The 23154-nt window shown below is 30.1% G+C and overlaps 2 protein-coding genes across 3 annotated transcripts; one reads left to right on the top strand and one right to left on the bottom strand.

Moving 5' to 3' along the window:
- The first annotated feature begins 5067 nt into the window (after window positions 1-5067).
- On the top strand, window positions 5068-6533 carry LOC18099496 (ribulose bisphosphate carboxylase small subunit, chloroplastic). The gene is made up of 3 exons (XM_006383394.2): window positions 5068-5343; window positions 5466-5600; window positions 6098-6533. The coding sequence occupies exons 1-3, from the start codon at window positions 5164-5166 to the stop codon at window positions 6326-6328; spliced, it is 546 nt and encodes a 181-aa protein (XP_006383456.1). The 5' UTR covers window positions 5068-5163; the 3' UTR covers window positions 6329-6533.
- Window positions 6534-11008: 4475 nt separating this feature from the next.
- On the bottom strand, window positions 11009-13100 carry LOC18099495 (uncharacterized). 2 transcript variants are annotated; one of them, XM_006383391.3, is made up of 4 exons: window positions 12995-13100; window positions 12249-12441; window positions 12076-12139; window positions 11009-11746 (listed from the first exon to the last, which is right to left on the bottom strand). In XM_006383391.3, the coding sequence occupies exons 2-4, from the start codon at window positions 12407-12409 to the stop codon at window positions 11435-11437; spliced, it is 537 nt and encodes a 178-aa protein (XP_006383453.1). In that variant the 5' UTR covers window positions 12410-12441; window positions 12995-13100; the 3' UTR covers window positions 11009-11434. The 2 variants fall into 2 exon arrangements, with proteins under 2 accessions (XP_006383453.1, XP_006383454.1); XM_006383392.3 differs by having other exon boundaries at window positions 12909-13070.
- Between the last annotated feature and the right edge of the window lie 10054 nt (window positions 13101-23154).

The following is a 23154-nucleotide window of genomic DNA, read 5'->3' on the forward strand; positions in this document are numbered from 1 at the left end:
AAACATGGTAATTCAATTTATATATCAATTAAATTTAAATCAAATACTAAATAGAACTCAATAACAGATCGGAGCCGGTAGTGATTTTCCTTTTTAAGCAATAAACGATAACGTCCCTCCGGAATAAAAAAATAAATCAAGAGTAACCGACTCCATTGCTCCAACATTAAAAAAAAAAAAAAAAAATAGCAGTGGTGGGATAAATCCAATTAAGACCCAACGAGGAAAGTGGGAATCCATAGTTTACAAGGAAGAGGAAACGGTCAAATTAGAGACGTGGCATCCATGCAAGGAGAAAGGTCCAATAAAACATGGATGAGGTGGCGGTGCGTTCAGACATGTGAAAAGGCCAGAAATTCAGACCAATCCCGGCATGCATCCCCTCGAAAACACCATCTTATAGCTCCCTGTTTTCAGGAAGTCATTTTTTCCACGGTTCCTCCCCATTCTTGAAGCTAAACTGGTGACTGGCTTCTGGTTTTAATTTGGTGTAGGACCATGGGCGCTTAATATTCTAATAATCATGATTAAGAGGGCACTAGTTATAATCAAGGGTACATTAATCTAGTTGGTTTAAAACCCTATCTATGGACACCCCACATGGCTTAATTAAAGTATGTTTATGACACAAGACTTTGAGAGAGATTTGTGCTCGAACCCTAGATTGTCGGCAACTGGACTCATTACTTTTTGGCATTAATTAAGTGCCGCTAATCAAGTTGTCTACATATACTTTTCTTTTTGGTAAGTGTCTTGATATCAAGAGAATGGTGTCTTGCTATATCAGGTCATCGAGGTGTCCAGATATATATCTTTTCACTTGGACAATATTGGGGTATTTTATTCACTGATAATGAGTTTAATGCTTAGGTTAGGAGTTGGAAGTTGTATTTGGGAACGTTTGGGAACGCGGCTGCGTTCCCAAAAAATTTAATTTTTTTTTAATTAAAATTTAATATGATTTGTATGTTTTGGATCGTTTTGATGTGCTAATGTCAAAAATAATTTTTAAAAAATGAAAAAACATCATTGGCATGCATTTTGACACGAAAAATTATTTGAAAAGCACCCGCAACCACACTGCCAAACACGCTCTTTATTCTTACAATCTCTCCAGTTTTTTAATAAGTTAATAAAAACTTGGGCGGAACTTGGTAGGGCGGTTCTCTTAATTATACGTTGATTTATGGTTGGGTTAGTGAAAAAATTTATTTCAAAAAAAAATTATGCTATTTCAAGGTTTTTTTCAAGAATTTTTTTCTGGTTTGACTTTTAAGTTGAGTTTTTTAATAATTATAATGCGCATTTTAATAATATTACAAAATTTAAAACATTACACTTAGATTTACTAGTCGCTAAATCTAAATTAGTATACAACATAATAACCAATTTTAATTGGATTCTGGAACTAAAAAATTTCCAAGCTGATTTCTTGAAGTATCATATACATATATTTCTCAATTGAATCTTCCATTTATAGATAAAAAGCTTCCGCTAATATTTGTATATATTAACACGGCACTATTTCAAAGATAATTGAACATTTTTATATTAAAAAGGTGTGAATATTTCATATATATATATATATATATATATATAACAATTAAGAAATTCTCCAATGTACATGAGGGACACAATAAAATTTATAAAATCAATCTTTGTAGGATACGAGAATCAGATAATACATATATAATAGCCGAAAACAAGGTTTCTACAAAATTAGAATTTAATTAATACTCAAATTAATATTATATTTAAGTTATTTTCCTCGATCTTTAGGAGTTCCTTGTATTTTTTGACAAACCATTCATGAATTTGAAGTAAAGTACTTTGATTTAATTATAAATTATAACATTAGTCATTATATATAGGATGTCGGAATCAAATGACAGCACATAAAAATATATAGAGTTTCTACAAATTTTAATAATAATTCATTCAATTCCAACTTGCAATGTACTTAAAGCTTTTTCATTCAATCTTTAGAAATTCATTACTGTATTTATTAAAAACCCAAAAAATTCAGTTCCAGAAAATTATAAAGTTATAAAAATTCATTAAAAAATTATTAAATCATTCTAACCATATATGTGTGTGTGGTTAATTATTTTAAATAATTTGAAAATAGGAGAAATAGCTATTTTATTTTAATTTTTTAATTAAAAAAAAATCATATGATTAATCTCGAATATCAAACATTTAAATCTGTTCTTTCTATCAAGTATCAGTGAAGAATATTTAACATATAATTGAATAACATAGATGCAATAATAAAAGAAATAGTAATGAAAAAAATATAAGCATCTCAAAAGCTATACCAAGATATCGGAGTGTTTTTGCACGCCTTTTCAAAGAGAGGGTAGGCAGTAGGCTAGACCAGGCAGGTTTACAAAAATAAAAAAATAAAAATAAAAAATAAAAAATTGGGTCCTCCTCCAACAAATGGGCGGCCGCTGAGAATTTGGAGTCGGACCAACGACTCCTCCCTCCACCTTTAATAATTGCTAGATTTCCAGGTCTTCACAGGCACAAAGTTTTAGCAGTGTATTATTTTAATTTTGACTTTGATAATAGTTTCTGCTTTGACCACCTAACTTCTCCATGGCTAGCCAGCCATCTTTAAATTTTGCTTTTATTCAACGCATGCTGCCCAGAAATTTAAAAATGCTCCTTGTTTGACCCTTTTTTGCATTACTCATGTTATGATGAGTTGAAAAATTAAACATAATTAATTGTTTGATAATGAACTTCTATGTTATATTGTTAATAAAATTATTTAAATTAAAGAATTTATTTAATGAATTAAATATTTTACTAAAAATGCCAGATTGGACCAAGAATTGTTATATACTTTATACCCCGTAAAAATGAAAAGACATTAAAAAAAAAAAAAAAAACAAGAATGGCCGAGGACGTCATCACATAAGTTTAATATATTATATACGATGGTGCATCAAGATACATATAAAAAAGACCCAAATAGCCTAACCAAGGATACATGTAGCCCAGCCAAGGCTCTTTGTTAATGCCTGAACCGAGGCTGCTTGTGGATGGCCTAACCGAGGCTATTGGCCTAATCGAAAGAGAGAAGGAGAGGAAAAAAATGAGGCAGTCTACATATCCAATCGAACCCATGAGTCCAGCCGAGACCGAGAGAGGGAGGAAAAAAGCTGACCCAATCAACCCCTCTGTAGCCTTCAAGATTAAGATATAAGATAAAAAATAAATTATAAAACTTGAATTAGCCCAACTGAATCAGCCCAACCTTGGCTTAATTCAACTTAACTCGAATTATAAGATTAAGATATTTTAATAAAAAATAAATTATAATAAATTATAAAACTTGATCTCTAATAAATTTAATATTAAAAGATAAATTAAAAAAAAAACTAAATTAAAAAAATATATCAAGTTATCAAATTAATAACTTGAATTATAAGATTACATGATTCTATCCAAAACAAATTAAAATAAAATATAATGCAAAACATAACTCTTGCTTTATCCATTACATGACATCATATATGACAATTCTCCATTATCTAGTAAATCTAATAATGAATTATAAATTTTTAAAAAACTAAATTATAAAAAATAAAAAAATTTAATAAATTCAATATTTCAACAAACCTTGTTTTATGAGGTGTATATATATATATATATATATATATATATATATTTGTTAAATCAAACATGTACAAATTCATAAAACAAAGGACATAATCAATAAGAGCTAGCAGGGAAGAAACGGAGAGGAGTTGTGGTGGTAGCATTGAGTGAGAAAAAAATAATAATGGTCTGCTATGGTATGAGCCCACATGCTCTTTACAGATGGCCATGAGAAGCTTCTATTGGCCAATTGAAAGTTTGAAACATCTAGACCATTTCCTTTGTTTTCCCCTGAATATGTAGCATTGGGTTTCATAAATACACTGGACCGGACCATCAAAGCCTTGTCTGGTGGACTAAATTGCATCATTTAAACATTTAAAGGGCCTGATGCATAATTTTGACTGTGACACTTAACAGGCCTACACGGTCCAAACTCGAGGGACCTGAACATCTATGGGGCTTTCAGCTAGTTTAGGGTTTCATTTTCGATAATGGAAGCTCCATCCCTTTTCTAACAATTCAAGTTTCAAGTTCTTCTCCTAGAAGCTCCACTGTGCAATTCAAGATTGAGTGTAAAAGACGCTCCAAGAGTCATTTTCGATCACATTGACATGCCAATCGAAAGTGTTCCTTTTTTTTTATTATTATTATTAATGTGAGTGTCCGGACTCATTTGCGCGCATTTTGATTAATCCTACGAGCCCTGAAGTTAACGACCATGTAAACTTCCAATGACCCTGAAGTTTGTGGGACTTGAATTGGTGACCTCTAGAAAACGAATCTAAAATCTGATCAGATAAGCTACACCTCTCGAGATTGTGTTCTTCTTCTAAGCAGTGGGTGCCAAAAAAATCAACCCATGCATGCAATCTGGTATCAATTTCTTAGAAGAGATTGATTTTGAAAAAAGAAGGTTACACATAATTTAGGGGCATGGTTCACTTTCATTCTTTTTAATGCACTTGATGACATATTTTCAAGCTATTAAAATTTTAAAAATAACTGTTATCTTACTTTCCGGCACCGTCCGAGCCCACAACACTACAATTCGTTGCCTGCCACTCCATCCAAATGTGATGTGAACTTAAATGAGTAGAGCCCATATGTACGAGCTTAACTAAGATCATCTGGTCAATAGCCGAGAACCACAAGGGTGGTCAGGTGCATCTTAAAGGGGCTTGAAAGAGAGAGTAGAAGCCGAAGCTCGACTCGGCGATAACCTCAAATGAACTAGTATCACACATCCATGTCCTCCCGAGGATGAGATAAGGTCCTGGAGCTTCTTCCACGTGGCAAATCCATTGTGGTGCCTAACGATAAGGCTAGCATTCCAAGAATTTCCACCCTCATGTGGATAGAATGGTGTCATGTCATCACTTATCATATCCAACGGTCACATTTTGCTCATTATCAACCACGATAGCTTGTGTCCATAGGATATGAGATAGACAAGTTGAGGCATTATATATACGGTGTGGCAGGAGTACTTCAATCTTACAATACTAGCAAAACCACATATAGAGGGTGTAATAGCTAAGTAGCCTGTAAGAGATGGCTTCCTCTGTGATTTCATCGGCGGCCGTTGCCACAGTTAACCGCACCCCTGCACAGGCCAACATGGTTGCACCATTCAACGGCCTCAAGTCTACCTCAGCTTTCCCGGTCACCAGAAAGGCTAACAATGACATTACTTCCATTGCAAGCAATGGCGGAAGAGTTCAATGCATGCAGGTAAAACCTTTTAAACAACTTTGGTACAACGTTGTTAGTTTTATTCTACTTACTTGGAATTAATTAGCTCTCTGTGCTCACTTCTTTTTTCTTTTTCTTTTTTGGAAAAAAAATGTGCGTAGGTGTGGCCTCCAACTGGATTGAAGAAGTTCGAGACTCTTTCTTACCTTCCAGATCTCACTACTGAGCAATTGGCCCAGGAAATTGAGTACCTTCTTCGCAACAAGTGGGTTCCTTGCTTGGAATTCGAGTTGGAGGTGATAAATCCAATTTCATAATCTTACAATTTTCACTAATTATTATTTATACGAGGTGATAATTAACCATATAAAGCATTTTTTGTATTTTGAAAGTATTTTTGAAAAAATTATTTTTTTCAAATTAGTTTATTTTTTTTGTATTTTCAGTTATCTTCTGTTCTGAAGTTCAAAATAAATTTTAATAAATAAAAAAAATATTTTAATATATTTTTGAATAAAAAATACTTTTATTATAATTTTATAACTATCGTACTAAATTAATTGTACCTATACTTTTACGTTGAACACATTATAATTATTGGATTTGATTAATTATTTTATGAAGATTATGCATGTTCATTTTTAATTTGTTGGGTTTACACGAAAATTAATAATGTTATCAGGTAACTTAATTAAGCATTTAAGCAGATTCTTAGTTCCTCAATATATAGTCACATATAAGGTTTGTGATTAATTGTTTATAGACACTAACTTGAAAATGTTTGATTATGCAGAAAGGTTGGGTCTACCGCGAGCACCACCAGTCCCCAGGGTACTATGATGGACGCTACTGGACTATGTGGAAACTACCCATGTTTGGATGCACTGAGGCATCTCAGGTGCTGATTGAGCTCGAGGAGGCGAAGAAAGCTTACCCTAACTCCTTTATCCGTATCATTGGATTCGACAACACTCGTCAAGTGCAGTGCATCAGTTTTATCGCCTCCAAGCCGAAGGGTGTCTAGGTTTCAAGATTTGATGAGTCCCTAGCTATCTGTTAGGGTTGCTTTGTTCAAATTGTACCTGGGCTCTGGCAAAAAGATCGTTGCTTTTCCTTTTTTTATTGGGTTTTTGAAGATCAATATTCTACTTTGTTTTTGCTTTCTGGATTCGGATGCTGAATCGAACGCTGAGACTAGTTGAATAAAAAGTTGTTTATTTTTAATTAGAGATGATCCGTGCATGTGAAACCATTAATCTGGTATGCCTCTTTGCCTTCAGCATCTTTGATTGATGTTTATACATATATATATAGTGTTGATTTTAAGGCACAATTAATGGAGGAATGGCTCTTTCCTGTGACTTTAAATTAGTCTAATTCAAAAGGTTATTGAGCATTTAACCTTAGCTCCGAAAACATTGAGCATTTCCTTGTGGATTTTGAGAGTTCATCTCTTAATCTTCCATGGATAATTACATCAGACCTTGAGCACAAGATTGAATGGAACATGATAGCTTAATTTTCTTAAAGAAGAACGCCAATGTGGTTTATCTGCACCAGATGGGTTTCTCTGTTGTATTCAGCTGTTCCCTCCCGATCCTTGGTTTAACTACCTGCCAAATTAAGAGACCACTTGTCTAAGAAAATAGCCTTTTTTTGGCTTCCATTGACAATGATGATCGAAGCAAATGAATAACTTCCAAATCCAATGACTGAAAATATATTGTGGCCTAACTGTAGTGAGAGTCCTGTTTAAATTTGGACTCTGTGCCCCTTAATGTTCATCATCAGCCTGCAACTTTCTGCTTGAAAGCCTGATGATAGCATTGGAAGACCAAACAGTACTCAACTCCCAGCTCTTTAAGGAATACGTATAATTAAGCAAACGGAGCATTCAAATTTCTGACTCATTGTTTTTCATCAGAACTCTAGTTTAAGCACAATGGCCTGGCATTCACAAATTTGATTGAGCTACTGTCTAATGCACTGCCTTTTCTATGAAACAGTAACATCCACCACAGAATTCAAGCGTTCTGTACATGTTTTCTATAGGCATCCCAAATTAGCAACTTGAAATTACAAAGTAGATTGACTAGTGTACTCCCTTTTGTTTTCTTTTTTTTGGGGTCTAAATTAAGAATTATCTTCTTGTTTAGAATTGGGGAGACTATTCGAACGACAAGAAGCCAAGCTAGGCAGAGACAAGCATGATGAACATAAAAAAAAAAAAAAAAAACCCACTTCGGCAGCCTAATTTGAGTGGATAGTATTCTCCCAAATTAAATCTTGGAAGAGAGTATATTCATGTGGTTCGGTCTGTTTTTTTCCTTTATGAATTTGAATGGTTCAGCCATTGATAGCTACACTTGTGGACATGCCATGACTAAGATAAGATGAGGGTGGAGATAAGAAGTGTTCACTCTTTCATTTTAGTCACCTCACAGTTATTTTTTATTTCTTCATTTTGTGGATAAAATGTCAATTTCAAGGTATTTTCACCAGAAAGATGGCAGCTTCAAGACAACAACAATTTACAAAAATCTAAACCAAGCACGGGTTCCCATCACTGAATTATTAGGTATTTTTTTTATCTCGAATCAGTGGTCAATTCTTTCTCTGTATTTTTCTTTCAATGATTTTAGTACAATTACTTGTATTTTTCTGTGCTCTCTGCAAAAAAAAAAAAAAAACTAAATCACTGTATATATTCTTTTCTAAATTATTAATCCCCAACATTAGAATTGAAATATATCAATTGTTTCTTTCCCATAAAACTTGAAAAGGAAATACAAGATTTCAATTTATGGTCTGTGGCCGCTGTGCTGAATCAGGTCATTGTCATTCCACCTTTAGTGTTCATCTTTTATAGTTTTGGTTGATGCATTCTTGTAGATAATCTAAACCACCACCACAAGATGTTTTTTCATGAGGCTCCAAACATTATTTACCACGAATCATACATGAACAAAATCGCTTTCATTTTGATGGGATTATGACCAGTTATCGGCACAATAATAATCGAGTTAACCCGTGTTTATTTTAAAATTGTATTATTTTAGTTTAAATAAAATAATACTGTTTGAAAAAAAATTAAAATAAAAATTTTCTAGATAAAAATTAATAAATAAATAATTGGAGTTTACTTAATTGAATTTTATCTAAGTATTATTTTATTTAATACTAAAATAAAATATATTTTTGGAAGATCCTCTTATATATTTTTTTTATTAATATAGATATCCGAGTCAGCTTGCGCATACCTCGACTAATTCCACGGGCCCTGAAATTAACAACCATGTAAGTTTCTAGTGGCTCTGAGGTTTCTGAGACTCGAACTGGTGACCTTTAAAGAATAAATTTAAAACTTGACCAGTTGAACTACACCCCTTCTTAAAATTAGATCTTGTTATACTTAATTTTGGAAGTGTATGATAAAAGAGTACATGGAGCATGAAATAATACGAGAACTAAGAGAAAAGTGCATGGAGAGGGGAGCATGAGCAGGGAAAGAGCAATGTGTGTCGTTAATGAATTTGTTGTTATTGAATAATTTTCTGTTCCTTGTTTACTTATTTGATGATATAAAATATTTATAAATCTTGTTCATATCAACTTATTTTATTAAGATCTTAGCGTAGTGTAACAATAAAAAATATTGGAAAAATTGAATTATTAATTGTTGTGTCTTATCAATTTATTTGTAAAAAAGTTAATGCTCATTACTAGTTGTGGTGCCTCAAAGATAAGTGGTTGGGTGGTATCCTTTGAGATCATATATGAACTTAAAGTAATGGTGGATGGAAAAGTAGGTGTTTTCCTGCGTAGAATTTAGCATGTTTATTTTTATATTTTAAAAGTATTTTTAAATAAATTTAATTTTTTTTGCTTCAATTTAATATTTTTGTGGTGTTTTTAAATCATTTTGATGTGTTGATGTAAAAATAATTTTTTAAAAATAAAAAAATATTATTTTGATGTATTTTTAAAAAACAATATTTTAACAAATAACCGCAACTACACTTCCAAACATCTTCAATATATCCTTACCATGAAAAAACATCATGGACAACATGTTTGGTCTCGGTGAGAGTGAGGGGGAAACTCTATATGGTTGGTTGTTTGGACTTGTCTCCACGTAGAAATTATTTTTATTTTGTTTTTTTTTTTTTTTTTTTATCAATGAAACTCGGTAAAAAATATATTTAGAAATATGATAACGATGGTGGTTTAAAATGTTTTTAGCCTATAAATATATTAAAATAATATATATTTTTTTTATTTTAAAAAAATTAATTTTGATATTAGCACATCAAAACAATATGAAAACATAAAAAAAAATTTAATTTTAAATAAAAAAATTATGTTTTTAAAAAACATGGTTTCAACCGTGTTCCTAAAAACATCAAAACTCTTTATGTTTTTCGTATGAATAAGTGAAGTAGATCGGCATCAAATTATAAATAGTTTTCTAGGATTACTCATATTTTCTAGCAATTAACCATTTTTGTTTGTTATATAAAATGTAAAGGCTCATCAATGCATTGCTATTGTCATCGATGACAGACAGAGAAGAGAGAAATTAGAAGACACGAAATATATTTTTAGAGGAATCAATTACTTGGAAGCGTGTTGGATGTACTTCAAGCAACCCTGGAAGATGTCTGACTAATTCAACATTAACAATTATGAACCTGTCTTAAATATTTAGATAATTGAAGCAAACTTTTCTTCATCAAAGGAACACAGTAGGAGAGCTCGACCTGTTACAGGACCATTAAACTATTTTATAGAAATTAAGGATAAAATTACAAGAGAATCATCAAAATGGAAGAGTGTAGAGTTGAACAGATCCAGCACTTTCCTAAACAAGCTGATGAGAAGCTGTTACATTTCCTAAAAACTATAATCAAGAGAAGAAGCAGATGGTAATACAATTTTTATACACAACAAATTGAGACGGAAGTCAAATTTGAGCTGTAAATGGCCTTCAGATCCCACCATGATTACATCCTTAACAGACTTTGATGACTTGATTACTAATCTAAGCCACCGCTTAATTCATGTACGGCAAGAAATCGGATCAGGAGTGACAGTTAAGCCAGAATGTAAGAACATAAAGCCAATCCAACACAAACTTCCACTTTCCTCTTATGCTTCTCGTTACTTCAATGAACACGCCTCCATCAATGATACGATATAAGCACTCGATGACAAGGAGATGTGTCAGCCATTCTCACTACAATGGCTGGCCATTTTTGATAAATCGCACGAGAAAGTCGGAAACGTTTCATATCTAAAAATGAAGTTTTGTTTTAAAATTCTCTCAAAGATTATTCATCATTTGTAGATATATATTATTCGTGAACAAAACAAATTTGAATTAGTGTGGATTTGGAGGTTTAATGAGTTCATCTTTTGTTGGGGATAAATACCAGTCGCCGGCCAAACCAAATTTGAGGCTACCATGCGGGTGGTTGAAATGAATGTCAATGTCCTGTCCCATAGCAACTGCTATCAATCCACAGCTTGACGATGCAACTACTAACAAACTAGAATAAGATATTTGTCTCTGAAAGACCGAAACCATGGGAGTTTCGATGAGAGAAGCAACATATCCAGTTTAGTTTTTCTCCCAGTTTATAGCTGACATCATAACATCAAATAAAATAAGCATCTGAGTAAGTTACGAGGAAAAGACTTGAGATACAAGAACAGACCAAATACATTAACAATTTTCCAATATACATTTACAGGGTAGATGATCAAAATTCAATCACCAAATGGCTCTATACAGGAATTGTTTTTCATGGTGATCATCCGATGAAAATCCAACGACCCTCCCAATACTAACCCAGCTTACCATATATTACAATGACCTGTGCTCTCAAAACATATACTCAAAAAACCTTGCTTGAGAACGCAAGGTTTTGACCTCTCTTCTTTGTTCAATCAACTACTTGCATGATATTAGCAATGATCACCAACGAAGACATATTATATATACAATACTAAGGGCATTTCTCTCAAGACTCCCGGCAAAAAGATTCAAAACTCCTCTTGTTAAATCTGCTGTATCTGTGACTCTGGCGGCGATTTAGCTCCCTTTTATATACACTTAATATTGTGAGTTCTAAGCCACAGCAGGGATGCTGGAATTTTGGCGATCCCTGTTGAGGCAATCAAATCCTTCTACTCTAACTTCAGCTGGCTTAAGCCCAAACTTCATTCTTACACACCCTCCTCCCTTGCACGCAGAAGTTGATGGGGATGATAAACCCGAAGGAGATGGGATTGACAGTGGAGAAATTGGAGTGAATTTTTCATCCCCAAATCTGGCATCTTGAATTAATGGGTTGCCAACCCTGGTTGGGGGTGACCCACAAAAAAATGGTGGTGGTGATGAGGCCGCCTGGTTTGCAGGATAATCTGCCCCATGCCCCTCCTGTTAACACCAGGATCATAGTCAAGTCAGCACAAACCCTTAACATGAAATTCAGCCTGCAGAATCCTATCCAAGCACAGAAACATTGAATGACCAGCAAACAAGCTGGATATAATTAAATCGGTATCAAATATAACAACAAAATATCCTCAGCAAAAGAAAATAATTCCAGTTCAGATGCATCCCAAATACAATTGAGGCTTAACAAAGATTATGCATCAACAATATCACTTCCATACATCAAAACTATCAGTTTCGAATACTTCCTGCGTAAAAACTGCAACGTCGTCCTAACTAACGTCCAAACAAAAAAGACAGCACCAGTTTACCTTCATGAGAATAATGTCCAGAAGCTCTGCCCCAGCTTTTGAATCACACATTTCGGCTTGATGACTGTCATTCAAAACAATCATTAAAATCCTCCAGAGTTGCAAAACAACCTGATAACCTTACCCCAGAAGCAGAAATTAACAATGATGAAAACAATAAAAAAACAGCATACCTCACGGGCCATCTCAAAGGCCTAATGGGACTATTAGCCAAAATTCCCACTCGCCGAGGCTTCGGACAAACAACAGGACCCTTGTAATCAGAAATCGAAACCAAACCTCTTCTCTCGTCGCAAAAGGTAATTGCGTTCTGCTGAAGACTAACTTGATTCATCCTCAAATTTGTACAAAATATCCACAACAGTCCTTAAAAAAACCACAACAACCACAACACAATAATTTTAGACTCAAAAATCATATTTTTCCAGATAAAAAATCAATTAATCCCCATCTAAATCACCATAAATCAAATAACTCTGATCTAATCAGAACCGCAAATAAAATTAATTAAAAATAAAATTTTGACAAGAAAAAAAAACAAGAAGAATTTCCAAATCCGTTTAAAATTCTTTAATTTTCTTCTACTTTCTAAGCGACCAAACAAGAAGGAATCACAGATCTAGACGAAAACCAATAGAAAAAAACCAATAAAATCAAGACCAAAATGAACAAAAAACCCAGAAATCCCTCTTATTCCCCCTAAAAAAAATGAAAAATTAACAAAATTCCATTTATAAAAAAGGTAAATACCGATTCCACAAGGATATATAAGAATTATTAAAAAAAATAAAAAACAGCTGAGTAAGCCAAAACCAGATCCGATCAAAACTTACATTAGCATGGCCAGATCTGCTTAATTTACAACCGTATAAACGTAAGTATATACGGTATGAATAGAGGCAGAGAGAGAGACGGGTACCTGAAGAAGAGGGGGGAGGGGAGAAAAGGGGGGTGCCTGCCACGAGGGAGAAAAGCAAAGACCGGAGCGGGGTTGGGATTTATAAAACGAAAAAAAAGTAGTTGTCCTTGTCGACTGACTTTTGGTAAAATATTATAAAAATCTATACTCTTACTTCATTGGAGAAACGGTCAAAATGAAGAAAGGGTTAAAAGAATAAACATGGTCAGCATTTAATATTAGCTAGTTATTTCAACCGCAGGATTAAATATTTTTTTTAATAAAAACATCAGTAAATTAAAAAATATTATTAATAATAACTAAAAGTAAAAATTAAAAGATATATATAAAATCTCACAATACCAGTCATATAATCAGTTATATTCAATGACTTTATTTATTAAAAAATATTTTTTTAATAAAATAATAATAGAAATAAACACATATACAAAATTGATTGAATAAAATTAAAGGAAAAACAATATTATGCAATGTTATACATGTTAAAAATATTATCAAAAAAATAAATATTTCTTATTTTTAAAAATAAATTTCATTTATATAAAATATAAAACAAAATTATAGATGAATTAGAATAATCTCTTTGAAAATTAAACACATACAAAATGATTAAAAACAATTATTATTTTAAAAAGACTAAATAAACAAAATAAAAAAAATCAGAGAAGAGGTATTAATTTTAATATATGTTAAAAAATTCATGTTAAAAAAATAATTATAAAATAATTATAAAAAAAAATTAAAGAAGTTAGGTTTCGTTGGACTTGATATTAACTTTTTTATTTTCATAAGAGATGTATTTTTAAAATTATTAAAAAAATATTATATCAAACTGATGTATTTACCAGGAAATTAACAATAACTACATGGTAGCAATAACTAAAGATATGAATTGATAAGAATGTTAATGGATGTTACGAATAGATTTTTTTATATTTATATTTTTATTATTATTTTTCAAGTAAAAAATTTAAGTATTTATAATCTGTTTATCGAGTTTTTAATATCCATATGGGTATCTCTTATTTGACTATTATTTCATATTTTTTAAAAAATAGTAATTTACAAGAAAAATTACTGTAATCATCCTATAATTTAGTCTTTATTTCACTTTGCAACTAATTTCTTAAATATTACATTGTTGATCTTATATCAAAACATATTTAAAAAGTTAACGAAATGACAATAATGACCTCATATATATTAAAACATGAAAGCTAATAATTATCACATTAATCATTCTCTCTCTTTCATATCACATTCTCTCCTATCTCACGCTCTCTTGTCAAAGATAAATCTAGAAGAAAGAAATCAAACAAAAATCTATTATTTTAGACAAAATCAAACCAAATTTGCCTTCTCTGACATTTTCTCTTCTCGTGCTTTTGTGTTGGTGGTGGTTTCAAGTATGGAACTCAACAATAAAAGATACGTTCCAATTCTTTCCTTGAATTGAGATTTTGAAATCTATTGCTAGTGTGTTTTTGTATTGTTAAATCATTAGAATATAAGTTTTGTTTCCTTGACTTTACAAATAAATTACTTAAAATTAAAAATAGGAATCCTGAAGGTACAATACCTTAAACAATTAGATTTTTTTATGTTTAGTTAATAAATTTTAGACTCTCAAACACGTTTTGGAGAGTGGAAAAATTATTAACTAAAATTTTATCAAAATTCTCAAATTAGGGTTACTATTCACATAACCCTGATTTTCAAATCATTTTTCAATTCATGTGTAATTATTGATTAAATCTTTTTAAAATTGGTCACATTCTAAGCCTAAGATTAGCAATCCATGATATGGTGTATTGTGTGAATGATAAGATTTTAATCCACTTATATGAAATCTATGAAAATATCTCAAATAATAAAATGACAATGTAAAATTCCATTTTGGAAGATAAAAAAGGCTAAAAGTGAAGGTCTTGAGCTCAAAACTCAAAGTGTGTCCATTGTAGAAGGTGTTTAGAAGTATGATAGTGATTGCTTTTCAAAATGTTTTTCGCTTAGAAATATATAAAAAATAATTTTTTTAATTTTTAAAATTTATTTTTAACATCAGCAAATCAAAACGATATGAAAATATAAAAAACTTAATTTAAACAAAAAATTAAATTAAATTTTTCCAAACCTCCGTTTAGACTGCACTCTCAAACAAGGGCTTAATATATAATATTTATGTTGGGTTCCTGAATATCACACAGAAACTACAAAACAAAATTATTCGGAGGTCCTTAGGATTCCGTTAGATACATCTAGAGTTATTTAGGGATTTATTACATGAAGATCTGATCTTTTTTGGCTTTGAATAATTCTTTAAAGGTTGGGTTGTCGCAAATATAAGTCGTCCAATTGTTTGGCCTCTAACGGTAATCCACACGAACCACCCGTGAGAAATCTCATAAATCCTTATTTAGAAAAGTTATTAGTGGTTTGACTTAACTTTTCAATGACCGGTTTTCCAATGTAATTAATATCCTTTCATCAATAATGTTTCGATTTAAAATTAAAGCATAAAGTATCTCTGCCATGTTAAATCATGTTTGTTCACTACATAATACTCATTGATCATTTGAATAAGATTTGAAACTCTTTTCAAATCTCATTCCACCTTGGCCAAGGATTTCTCAATCAATATTATTTGAGAACATATTGAATATTTTTCCTAATTCACCTAGGGTGATAAATCCTCTATTGATCACATAAGTAACTTCATATAGTTCATGCTATACTTAATGTCTGCCCTTTCAATACCTCAATTAAGATAACATATAATATGATCAAAACATAACATTTTTTATATAAGATGATTTGGTGATCTCAAGTCTAATGATCATTTGCACAACTGTCACGTGAATCTTTCTATAGATATAGGTGATCTCTTCATATGGAATTCTCATGCAGGTTAATTCAGTGTACATGTCTTATGACAATCACTTACATATTAGTTCTAGGTATCTCTTATACCTTAGCTTATAAGAATAGTTGCTTCATTTCATAAAGGAAAGAACATAACATGTACCGATCTTTACAGCTCTAATGAATATCTAGTATTTAAGAGAGCATCGACCAAGAACATTTTAGAAACAATTCTTTGATGTAATAGGAATCACATAATGATAACAACTTTATAATTTCTTTTGCAAGCATTTTTGTCTCATGGACTTTATCTTTACTCTAGATTCATTAATATAACATTATATGAATATTAAATATAAATTAAACCTTTATTAATAATAAATATGTATTTACATGAATATAATAATGTTACGTGTAACTAACTGATTGACTACAGAGCATGTTAAACTAACAATATAATTATCAACTTGCTTTTTTGGAATGGCTAATTGTGATGACTAACACAGTTTCTTGCAATAGTGAGAGGCTATCACATCTTATTGATAGGATTGGAAGCACAACTTGCTCGTGTTGTTCCATACTCAATAATTTGTTGGTTAATTGGTTAACCATTGAGCTAGTAAGTAGCAATTTTCTTGCTTTTCAATAAAAAAAGATTTTTTTGGCTAATAGACTTTAGACATATTCATTGTTTATATGTTGTATGTTTTTCTAACAAATGGCAAATTCTTTTTTATTTTTCCTGTTGATTATGACTAGGAGAAGGCTTCAAAGTTGGTTTGGCTAAGACCCTAATGCTTTTAAAGTCTTTGGAGCAAAGTTTTTTATTTCTTTTGCCACAAGAAGTCTTACTACTATTGCCATATGCTCTTTAGATGTTGCAAAAACCTATAAGCAGATAGAGTTTTATTGTTTTCCCCTGCCTTTTTTAATGCAATTTTAGATAGTTGTTAGCCTTCAATCATGTTTTATAGTGCCCAATGTAGAATGTAATTTAGGGCTAATGAATACTAGTTCAAAACCAATATTTTAATAAATAAATAGACATAGGCATTGCAATGAATTTTTTTTATAAAGACCAAACGAGAACAAAAGGAACCAACAGAATCAGATTCTAATCTATGGCCTGAAATTTGAGATTCATGAAATGCTATCTTGACCTGCAATATCTGATGAATTTGATATCTTTATTTAATTTGACATTTGCTAGATTTTAGATTAGTAATCCATTTATATGATTTTTTCACATATTAGCAATCCATCGATTATCATCGATATTGTGCAAAATACTTGTATGATTTGTGCCTCCATTGTTGTCAAGATCATCGAGTAGCATCAACACTTTGTGTTAGACTTGAAGAGAATGAAAATAAGATTAACGGGAGAATTTAAGACAGAGAGACCCTATCAAAATTAGTGGGGTTGGTGATGGGGAGGTTTGTGGATTTTTTGACATGTTTATTTGATGGAATTATGGTGAAAAAGAAAAAAGGATATGATGGGGTTGATGATGAAGAGGTTGCTGGATTTTTTAGAACTAAAATGAAGATTTATTAGAGAATAAAAGACTAAATTGAAAGAAAAGGTCTTAGGCTCAGATTGGATGTAATTTGGGACTCAATTTAAGAGTTATTATAGAATTAGGACTAGTTTGAACAAGGGGAAAAATGTGTTCGATGTCCGCGGCTTTTAAAGGGAGTCACTGCCTTGGAGTGGTGCGTGAGGCTCACTCAAGCCTTAATTAGAGGTCTTTCTTGGTGTCTCTAGAATTGTTTCAACGGGGGCTTCCTCCCAAGGTGACACATGTCGTCGTCTGATCTTCAGTGTGAATTCGACAATCAATTTTTTTTTTCTCTTTCTTTTTGTCCTCTGTCTCTCTCTCATCCCCTCGGTTTTCTTGCTTGATTTGTTTTTTACTTGTAAAGGGCTGTATTTTTTAAAAAAATTCAATTTTAGCCTTGTCAATTTTAACCCCTTTGAAAAATGAAAATTGAAATAATTTTTTATATAATCGAGCATCAATTAAATACCGAGGTATTTTCTTGACTTCACAAGGAACACACATCGAGCTTATTGACACAAATCATCGAGTTCAGGGTCAAATAAAATCAATGTTGAAGGACTAAATCAATTTCATTGTGTAAATGCACGATGCATTTGTATCTATGTGTATAATAGAGTGGAAGAAACAGTCAAATGCCTAGATTTTATTTTTTTGGTTAATGTTAATGTCATCTAGCTCTTAATCACGAAGTTAGATGTTCATTTGGATTATATAGAACTCCATGGATAACAAAATTAGGATAGTTCTGTTGAATAACATGTCATATCCTCGACTGATGAAAAATAAAAAATAAAAAAGAGAGGAAATTTATTATTCAGGAGCCCCATATTCAAAATTTTAACATCACTACTGTTTGTTCTCAAACTTCACACAATCTACTTTAATACTAGCTTTGATACCTGCGCGATGCCGCGGGTCTTTTTTTTTTGCATAAAAAATATTAAAAAAAATAAAAATTAAAAAATATTGGGTTTTTCTGCAAAGTTATACCCAAGAATCTTTGGTTTGGCTACAACGCCTGACCTAAGAGTAATATTTATAATATTAATAATAAAATTAAACTTGTATAACCCAAGTTTAAGTGAGTCTGGCTGTAACACCGGACCCAAGAATACTGAATGTGGGTCTGGCTATAAGGTCGTGTCATAAAAGTGTGATAATTAAATAGATTAATTAAAAAAACAAAGAACAAAAATTAACAGGAAGGAAAAAACTAATGAAGAAAATGAAAAAAAAAATGAATTAATTGGGTCAACCTTTTAAACCAGGTTATCTCGTAAAACCTAAGATTTGCGTTATGAAAGTTTGATAACTAAATAGAAAAAAAAATGACGGGTTTACCTAGAATTAACCGGGTTAACCCATCAAACCAAGTTAACCCGTCAAGCCCAGGATACGTGTCATGAAAGTATGAAAGTCTGATAATTAAATAGAAAGAAAATTAACTTTAACAAACTAAACTAAATGAAAAAAATAACTCGTCAAATCAGGTTTACCCATCAAACCCGAGATTCGTATCATGAAAATCTAATAACTAAATAAAAAAAAATTAACATTAACAAACTAAATCAAAAAAAAAATTCATAAAAAAATTAAAAAGAAAAAACAAAAGGAAAAAACAATTATATAATATAATACAATATAATAATAATAATTATTATAATTATAATGAAAAAACGTGGGGAAAATTTCAAAAAATGAAAAAAAAAGTGAGGAAAGCTAAAGCTAAAGCTAAATTTTCAACCAACTTAATATTAAAAAAAATAAATTTAACAAAGATAATTTTTTGAAAAAAACATGTGGGAAAAACACTGTAGCCAAACAAAAATCATGTAAGGGAAACACTGTAGTAATCCATAGTGTTTTTTTTTTTAAAAAAAAAAGCTACAAAGCTAATCTCTCAACCAGCTTAATATATAAAAAAAACCGACAAAGGCTATCTTAAAAAAAACGAAAAAGTCAATTTTGGGTAAAAGAAATGAAAAAAAAATGTACAAAAAAGGAAACAAAAGCGGAAAAAAAACACGTGGGGAAAGCTACAGTGTTTTAAAGAAAAAGACAAATAATGATAATAATAATAATAATAAAATATGTAAAAAATGACAATTTTGGAAAAAAAAAAACTACAAAGCTAGATTATCAGCCAGCTCAATATTGAAGAAATAAATTCGATAAAGATAATTTTTTAAAAAAATATATTGGGGAATTTTTTTTAAAAAAAAACTATAAAGCTAAATTCTCAACCAACTTAATATAAAAAAAATAAAATCTACAAAGACCATTTTGAAAAAAAAAAAGAATAAAGAAATCATTAAAAAAAGAAAACAATGTATGAGAATATTATAGTAATCCATAATGTTTTAAAGAAGAAAACTACATAGTTAAATTTTCAATCAGCTCAATATTTAAAAAAATTTAGCAAAGATAATTTTGAAACAAAAAAGTTAAGAAAAAAAACAAAACAAAAAAAAGAAGAAGAAATCAATTTTGGGTAAAAAAAAACCATAAAAAAACATGTTAAAAAAAAAAACAAAAGCAAAAAACAAAACCGAAAAAAAAAAAACAAAAAAACTGCTGCTACAGTGAAAAACCTTTGCTACAGTTAAAAACCTACGCGTTTTAGAGTTCTTATTATACCGATATATATGTATAAATTTTTTTTAAAAAAAAAAACATATATCACACTACCAAATACATATTTAACTAATAATAAAAATATTATTACTTAATAAGAAAACAATGTTACAAATCTAGCTGGATACCACTGTCCACAAGTGTGATCAAACAATCTACTTGCTCCCTGGTTTCACGTTAAAGAAAAAAAAATTAAAGGAGAACTACTGCCTGTGAACTTATAGAAATGAAAACACAATAAAGCCTCATTTGTTTTATAAAAACTAATTTTTAAAAAATAATTTTGTAATTTTGTATATGTTTATTTACTTTTAAAAAATTAATTAATAAAAAATACACTCTATTTAAAGAAAAATTTAGTTTAGTTTTGAGAAAAGTATTTTGAAAAACATTTTTCAAAAGTTGTGGGAAATTAAAACATATATTGTTATTTATTAATTAAATCAAGTTTGATCCTCAATCTTTTGTTTGCTATATATTTTATTTTAAATTTTGTTCTTCAATTTCATCTTTTATAATTTGATTTTTATACTAACTTTGATCTTCATTCTATAAATTATTATTATTTTTTTATCATTTTCTTAATTGAAATATTCTATCTATCATATTTGATTTTTATTTTTTTAATTCTATTTATTTTATTTGAAATAATTCATAAAATTTAATTTTAAAAATTTAATTTCATAATCTTTTAATTTTTTTTATTTGTTAGATTTGGTCTCTATTTTTTTTATTTCCATTTATATATTTGAAATAATTTATGATTATTTTTAAATTTCATTATCCTTTGTTTTTTTACGTGTCATGTTTGGTCTATTTTTTTTAATAAACTTGAAAAAAAATGAAAATATTTAACTCATTTTACATGACATAATCAAATATTTAAAAATATTTTTAATCTTATTTTTTATAATACTATTAAATATTAAAAAATAATTTATTTTATATAAAAATCTCTTTTAAAAAAATATTTTTTTTCAACAAACAATCAGCCCAAATTGCTTATCATCCAAGCGTGCTTTTATTTTTTTTAAAAAAATCTTTTGTTTTAACAATGCAGTAAATGATTTGACGTTGGACAAGATCACATGAAAGAAAATCATTACCCCAACTGGGTCTTAGTTCCCATCAAGCTGGCTCCCATGAACTCTTCGACCAGTTTGTAACTGAGGTTCAATCTGGTAGTATTTTTAAATTGTTTTAATTTTTAAATTATTTTAATATATTAGTATTAAAAATAAAAAAATAAAAAATATTAATATTTTTTTAAATACAACTTTAAAAAAACAATATTTATTATTCTACCTACCATCCAATTCGACTTTTTCAGGAAACCTAGGCACAGAAAATTATTATTGTTTTGTGGGAAAAGATAGACAGAGACTAGAGGGAGAGGAGAGAGAGAGAGACAGCGTGCGCTTCTGTTGTTTGCACGGGCGGCATTTACGCACCGGAAAATGAGGAACCGTGTAAGAACAAACCACGGGTCCCATTCCAGTCGTGTAAGAATCATAGACGTCTATTACTTTGACTTCACAAGTCTTATTCAGATACGTGTCCTGCTCCTGATTAAAGATTCTGTTTTGAGGGAATTCAAGCAAGCACGAGCACCACGTTGTGGCACTGTTTGGAGATTTTTTTTAGAACAGCTTTTTGAACGCGTGTCTTGTGAATCTCTATGCAAATGAACTAATTATCTTAGGTTATAAAGCAGGGGAGAGTAGGAAATATTGTTTTTTTTTATAATTATTTTTTATTTAAAAATTTAAAAAAATATATTTTTAATATTAGTATTGACACAACAAAACAATAAAAAACATTAAAAAAATTAATTTTAAACTAATTTTTTTTTAAAATATAGTTAGATTATAATGCTAAATGAACCTTAGTAAAGGTTTTATTACTTGGTTAGATAATTTCAAGTTTAAAATTTAGGCATCTAGATGATCAAGACACGTTAAAAAAAAGTTTTGTTGCCTTGGATATTTCTGTCATTAAATATATATATATATATTATGAAGTTATGTTACCTAAAAATAGTATAGTTTGAGGAAATTGAATTTTCTAAATTTTAAATTTATTTTTGCCTTTTAACATTATTAATGTAAAGAGCATAGTTATAAACCTAATCCTATTTATCTGTAACTAATTATCTAGAATTTGATTAAAGATGAAATTTATTTTAAATCAAAGTAAATATTATAAAATTAAATTTGATTAGTTTATAAATCAATTCAAATTGATCTGGCCAAACTCAAATGAATCTTGAACAAATTGATTTTAATTTTTTAAATTTTTTAAATTTAAAATAAATTATTTTAATCCCATCAACTTTTTTTTAAAACATCATCAAAATTCATGATTAGGGGTAAGCTAAAAAACCAAAAAACTAATTAAACCAAGAAAACATGAAAAAAAATAACCGAAAAAACTGAACTGTAAAAAAAACTGATTAGAATTAAAAAAAAAACGGTTTGGTTTCGGTTTTATAAATCTGAAATCAAAAAAACCTAACCGAACCGAGCCAAACCAAAAAAACAAGCCAAACCAGAAAAACCGAGCCAAACCGGAACAAATCGGTTTGAACCGGTTTTTGTTCTAAAATAACCGAACCAAACTAAAATTGATTGGTTTGAACCAGTTTTAGTTAAAAAAAAAAAAACTGATTTAATTATTATTATTATTTTAATAAAAACCAAACCAAATAATCACTCATATCCACCATCATTCACAAAGAATTTTCTGTACCAGACTCCCATTTCCTCGTCAGATTGCTCAAAGATGCCTCAGGACAACTGATGAACCATAGTTATATTGAATTTGAAGCCTGGATATTAATTGATCATGCCTACAGATCTAAAGTGTACTGAGTGAATGGAAATGATTTGATGACTTTTTGGGTTCAGGCACATGATGAATTGTTTCTTCTGGGCCTTCTTCCGACCTACTTTTTTTTGTCCAGACATTATTGTTACGTTTGATGAAAGGGAGAGGGTATTTAAAATTATAATAGTGATTTTTTTAATATATTTTTTAAAATAATATTTTTTTTTATTTTTAAAATTTATTTTTAATATTAATATATTAAAATAATCTAAAA

This window comes from Populus trichocarpa, chromosome 17 (genome assembly GCF_000002775.5).
Source record: "Populus trichocarpa isolate Nisqually-1 chromosome 17, P.trichocarpa_v4.1, whole genome shotgun sequence".
Classification (NCBI taxonomy): Eukaryota; Viridiplantae; Streptophyta; class Magnoliopsida; order Malpighiales; family Salicaceae; genus Populus; species Populus trichocarpa.

Excerpts from the sequence above, each read along its gene's own strand:
- LOC18099496 (XM_006383394.2), top strand. The coding sequence starts at position 5,164 with ATGGCTTCCTCTGTGATTTCATCGGCGGCCGTTGCCACAGTTAACCGC. Across the intron at positions 5,344-5,465 it reads GAAGAGTTCAATGCATGCAG|GTGTGGCCTCCAACTGGATT; the intron begins GTAAAACCTTTT and ends AAATGTGCGTAG. Across the intron at positions 5,601-6,097 it reads GCTTGGAATTCGAGTTGGAG|AAAGGTTGGGTCTACCGCGA; the intron begins GTGATAAATCCA and ends TTGATTATGCAG.
- LOC18099495 (XM_006383391.3), bottom strand. The coding sequence starts at position 12,409 with ATGAATCAAGTTAGTCTTCAGCAGAACGCAATTACCTTTTGCGACGAG. Across the intron at positions 12,140-12,248 it reads CCTTTGAGATGGCCCGTGAG|TCATCAAGCCGAAATGTGTG; the intron begins GTATGCTGTTTT and ends TTTGAATGACAG. Across the intron at positions 11,747-12,075 it reads TGGACATTATTCTCATGAAG|GAGGGGCATGGGGCAGATTA; the intron begins GTAAACTGGTGC and ends TGGTGTTAACAG.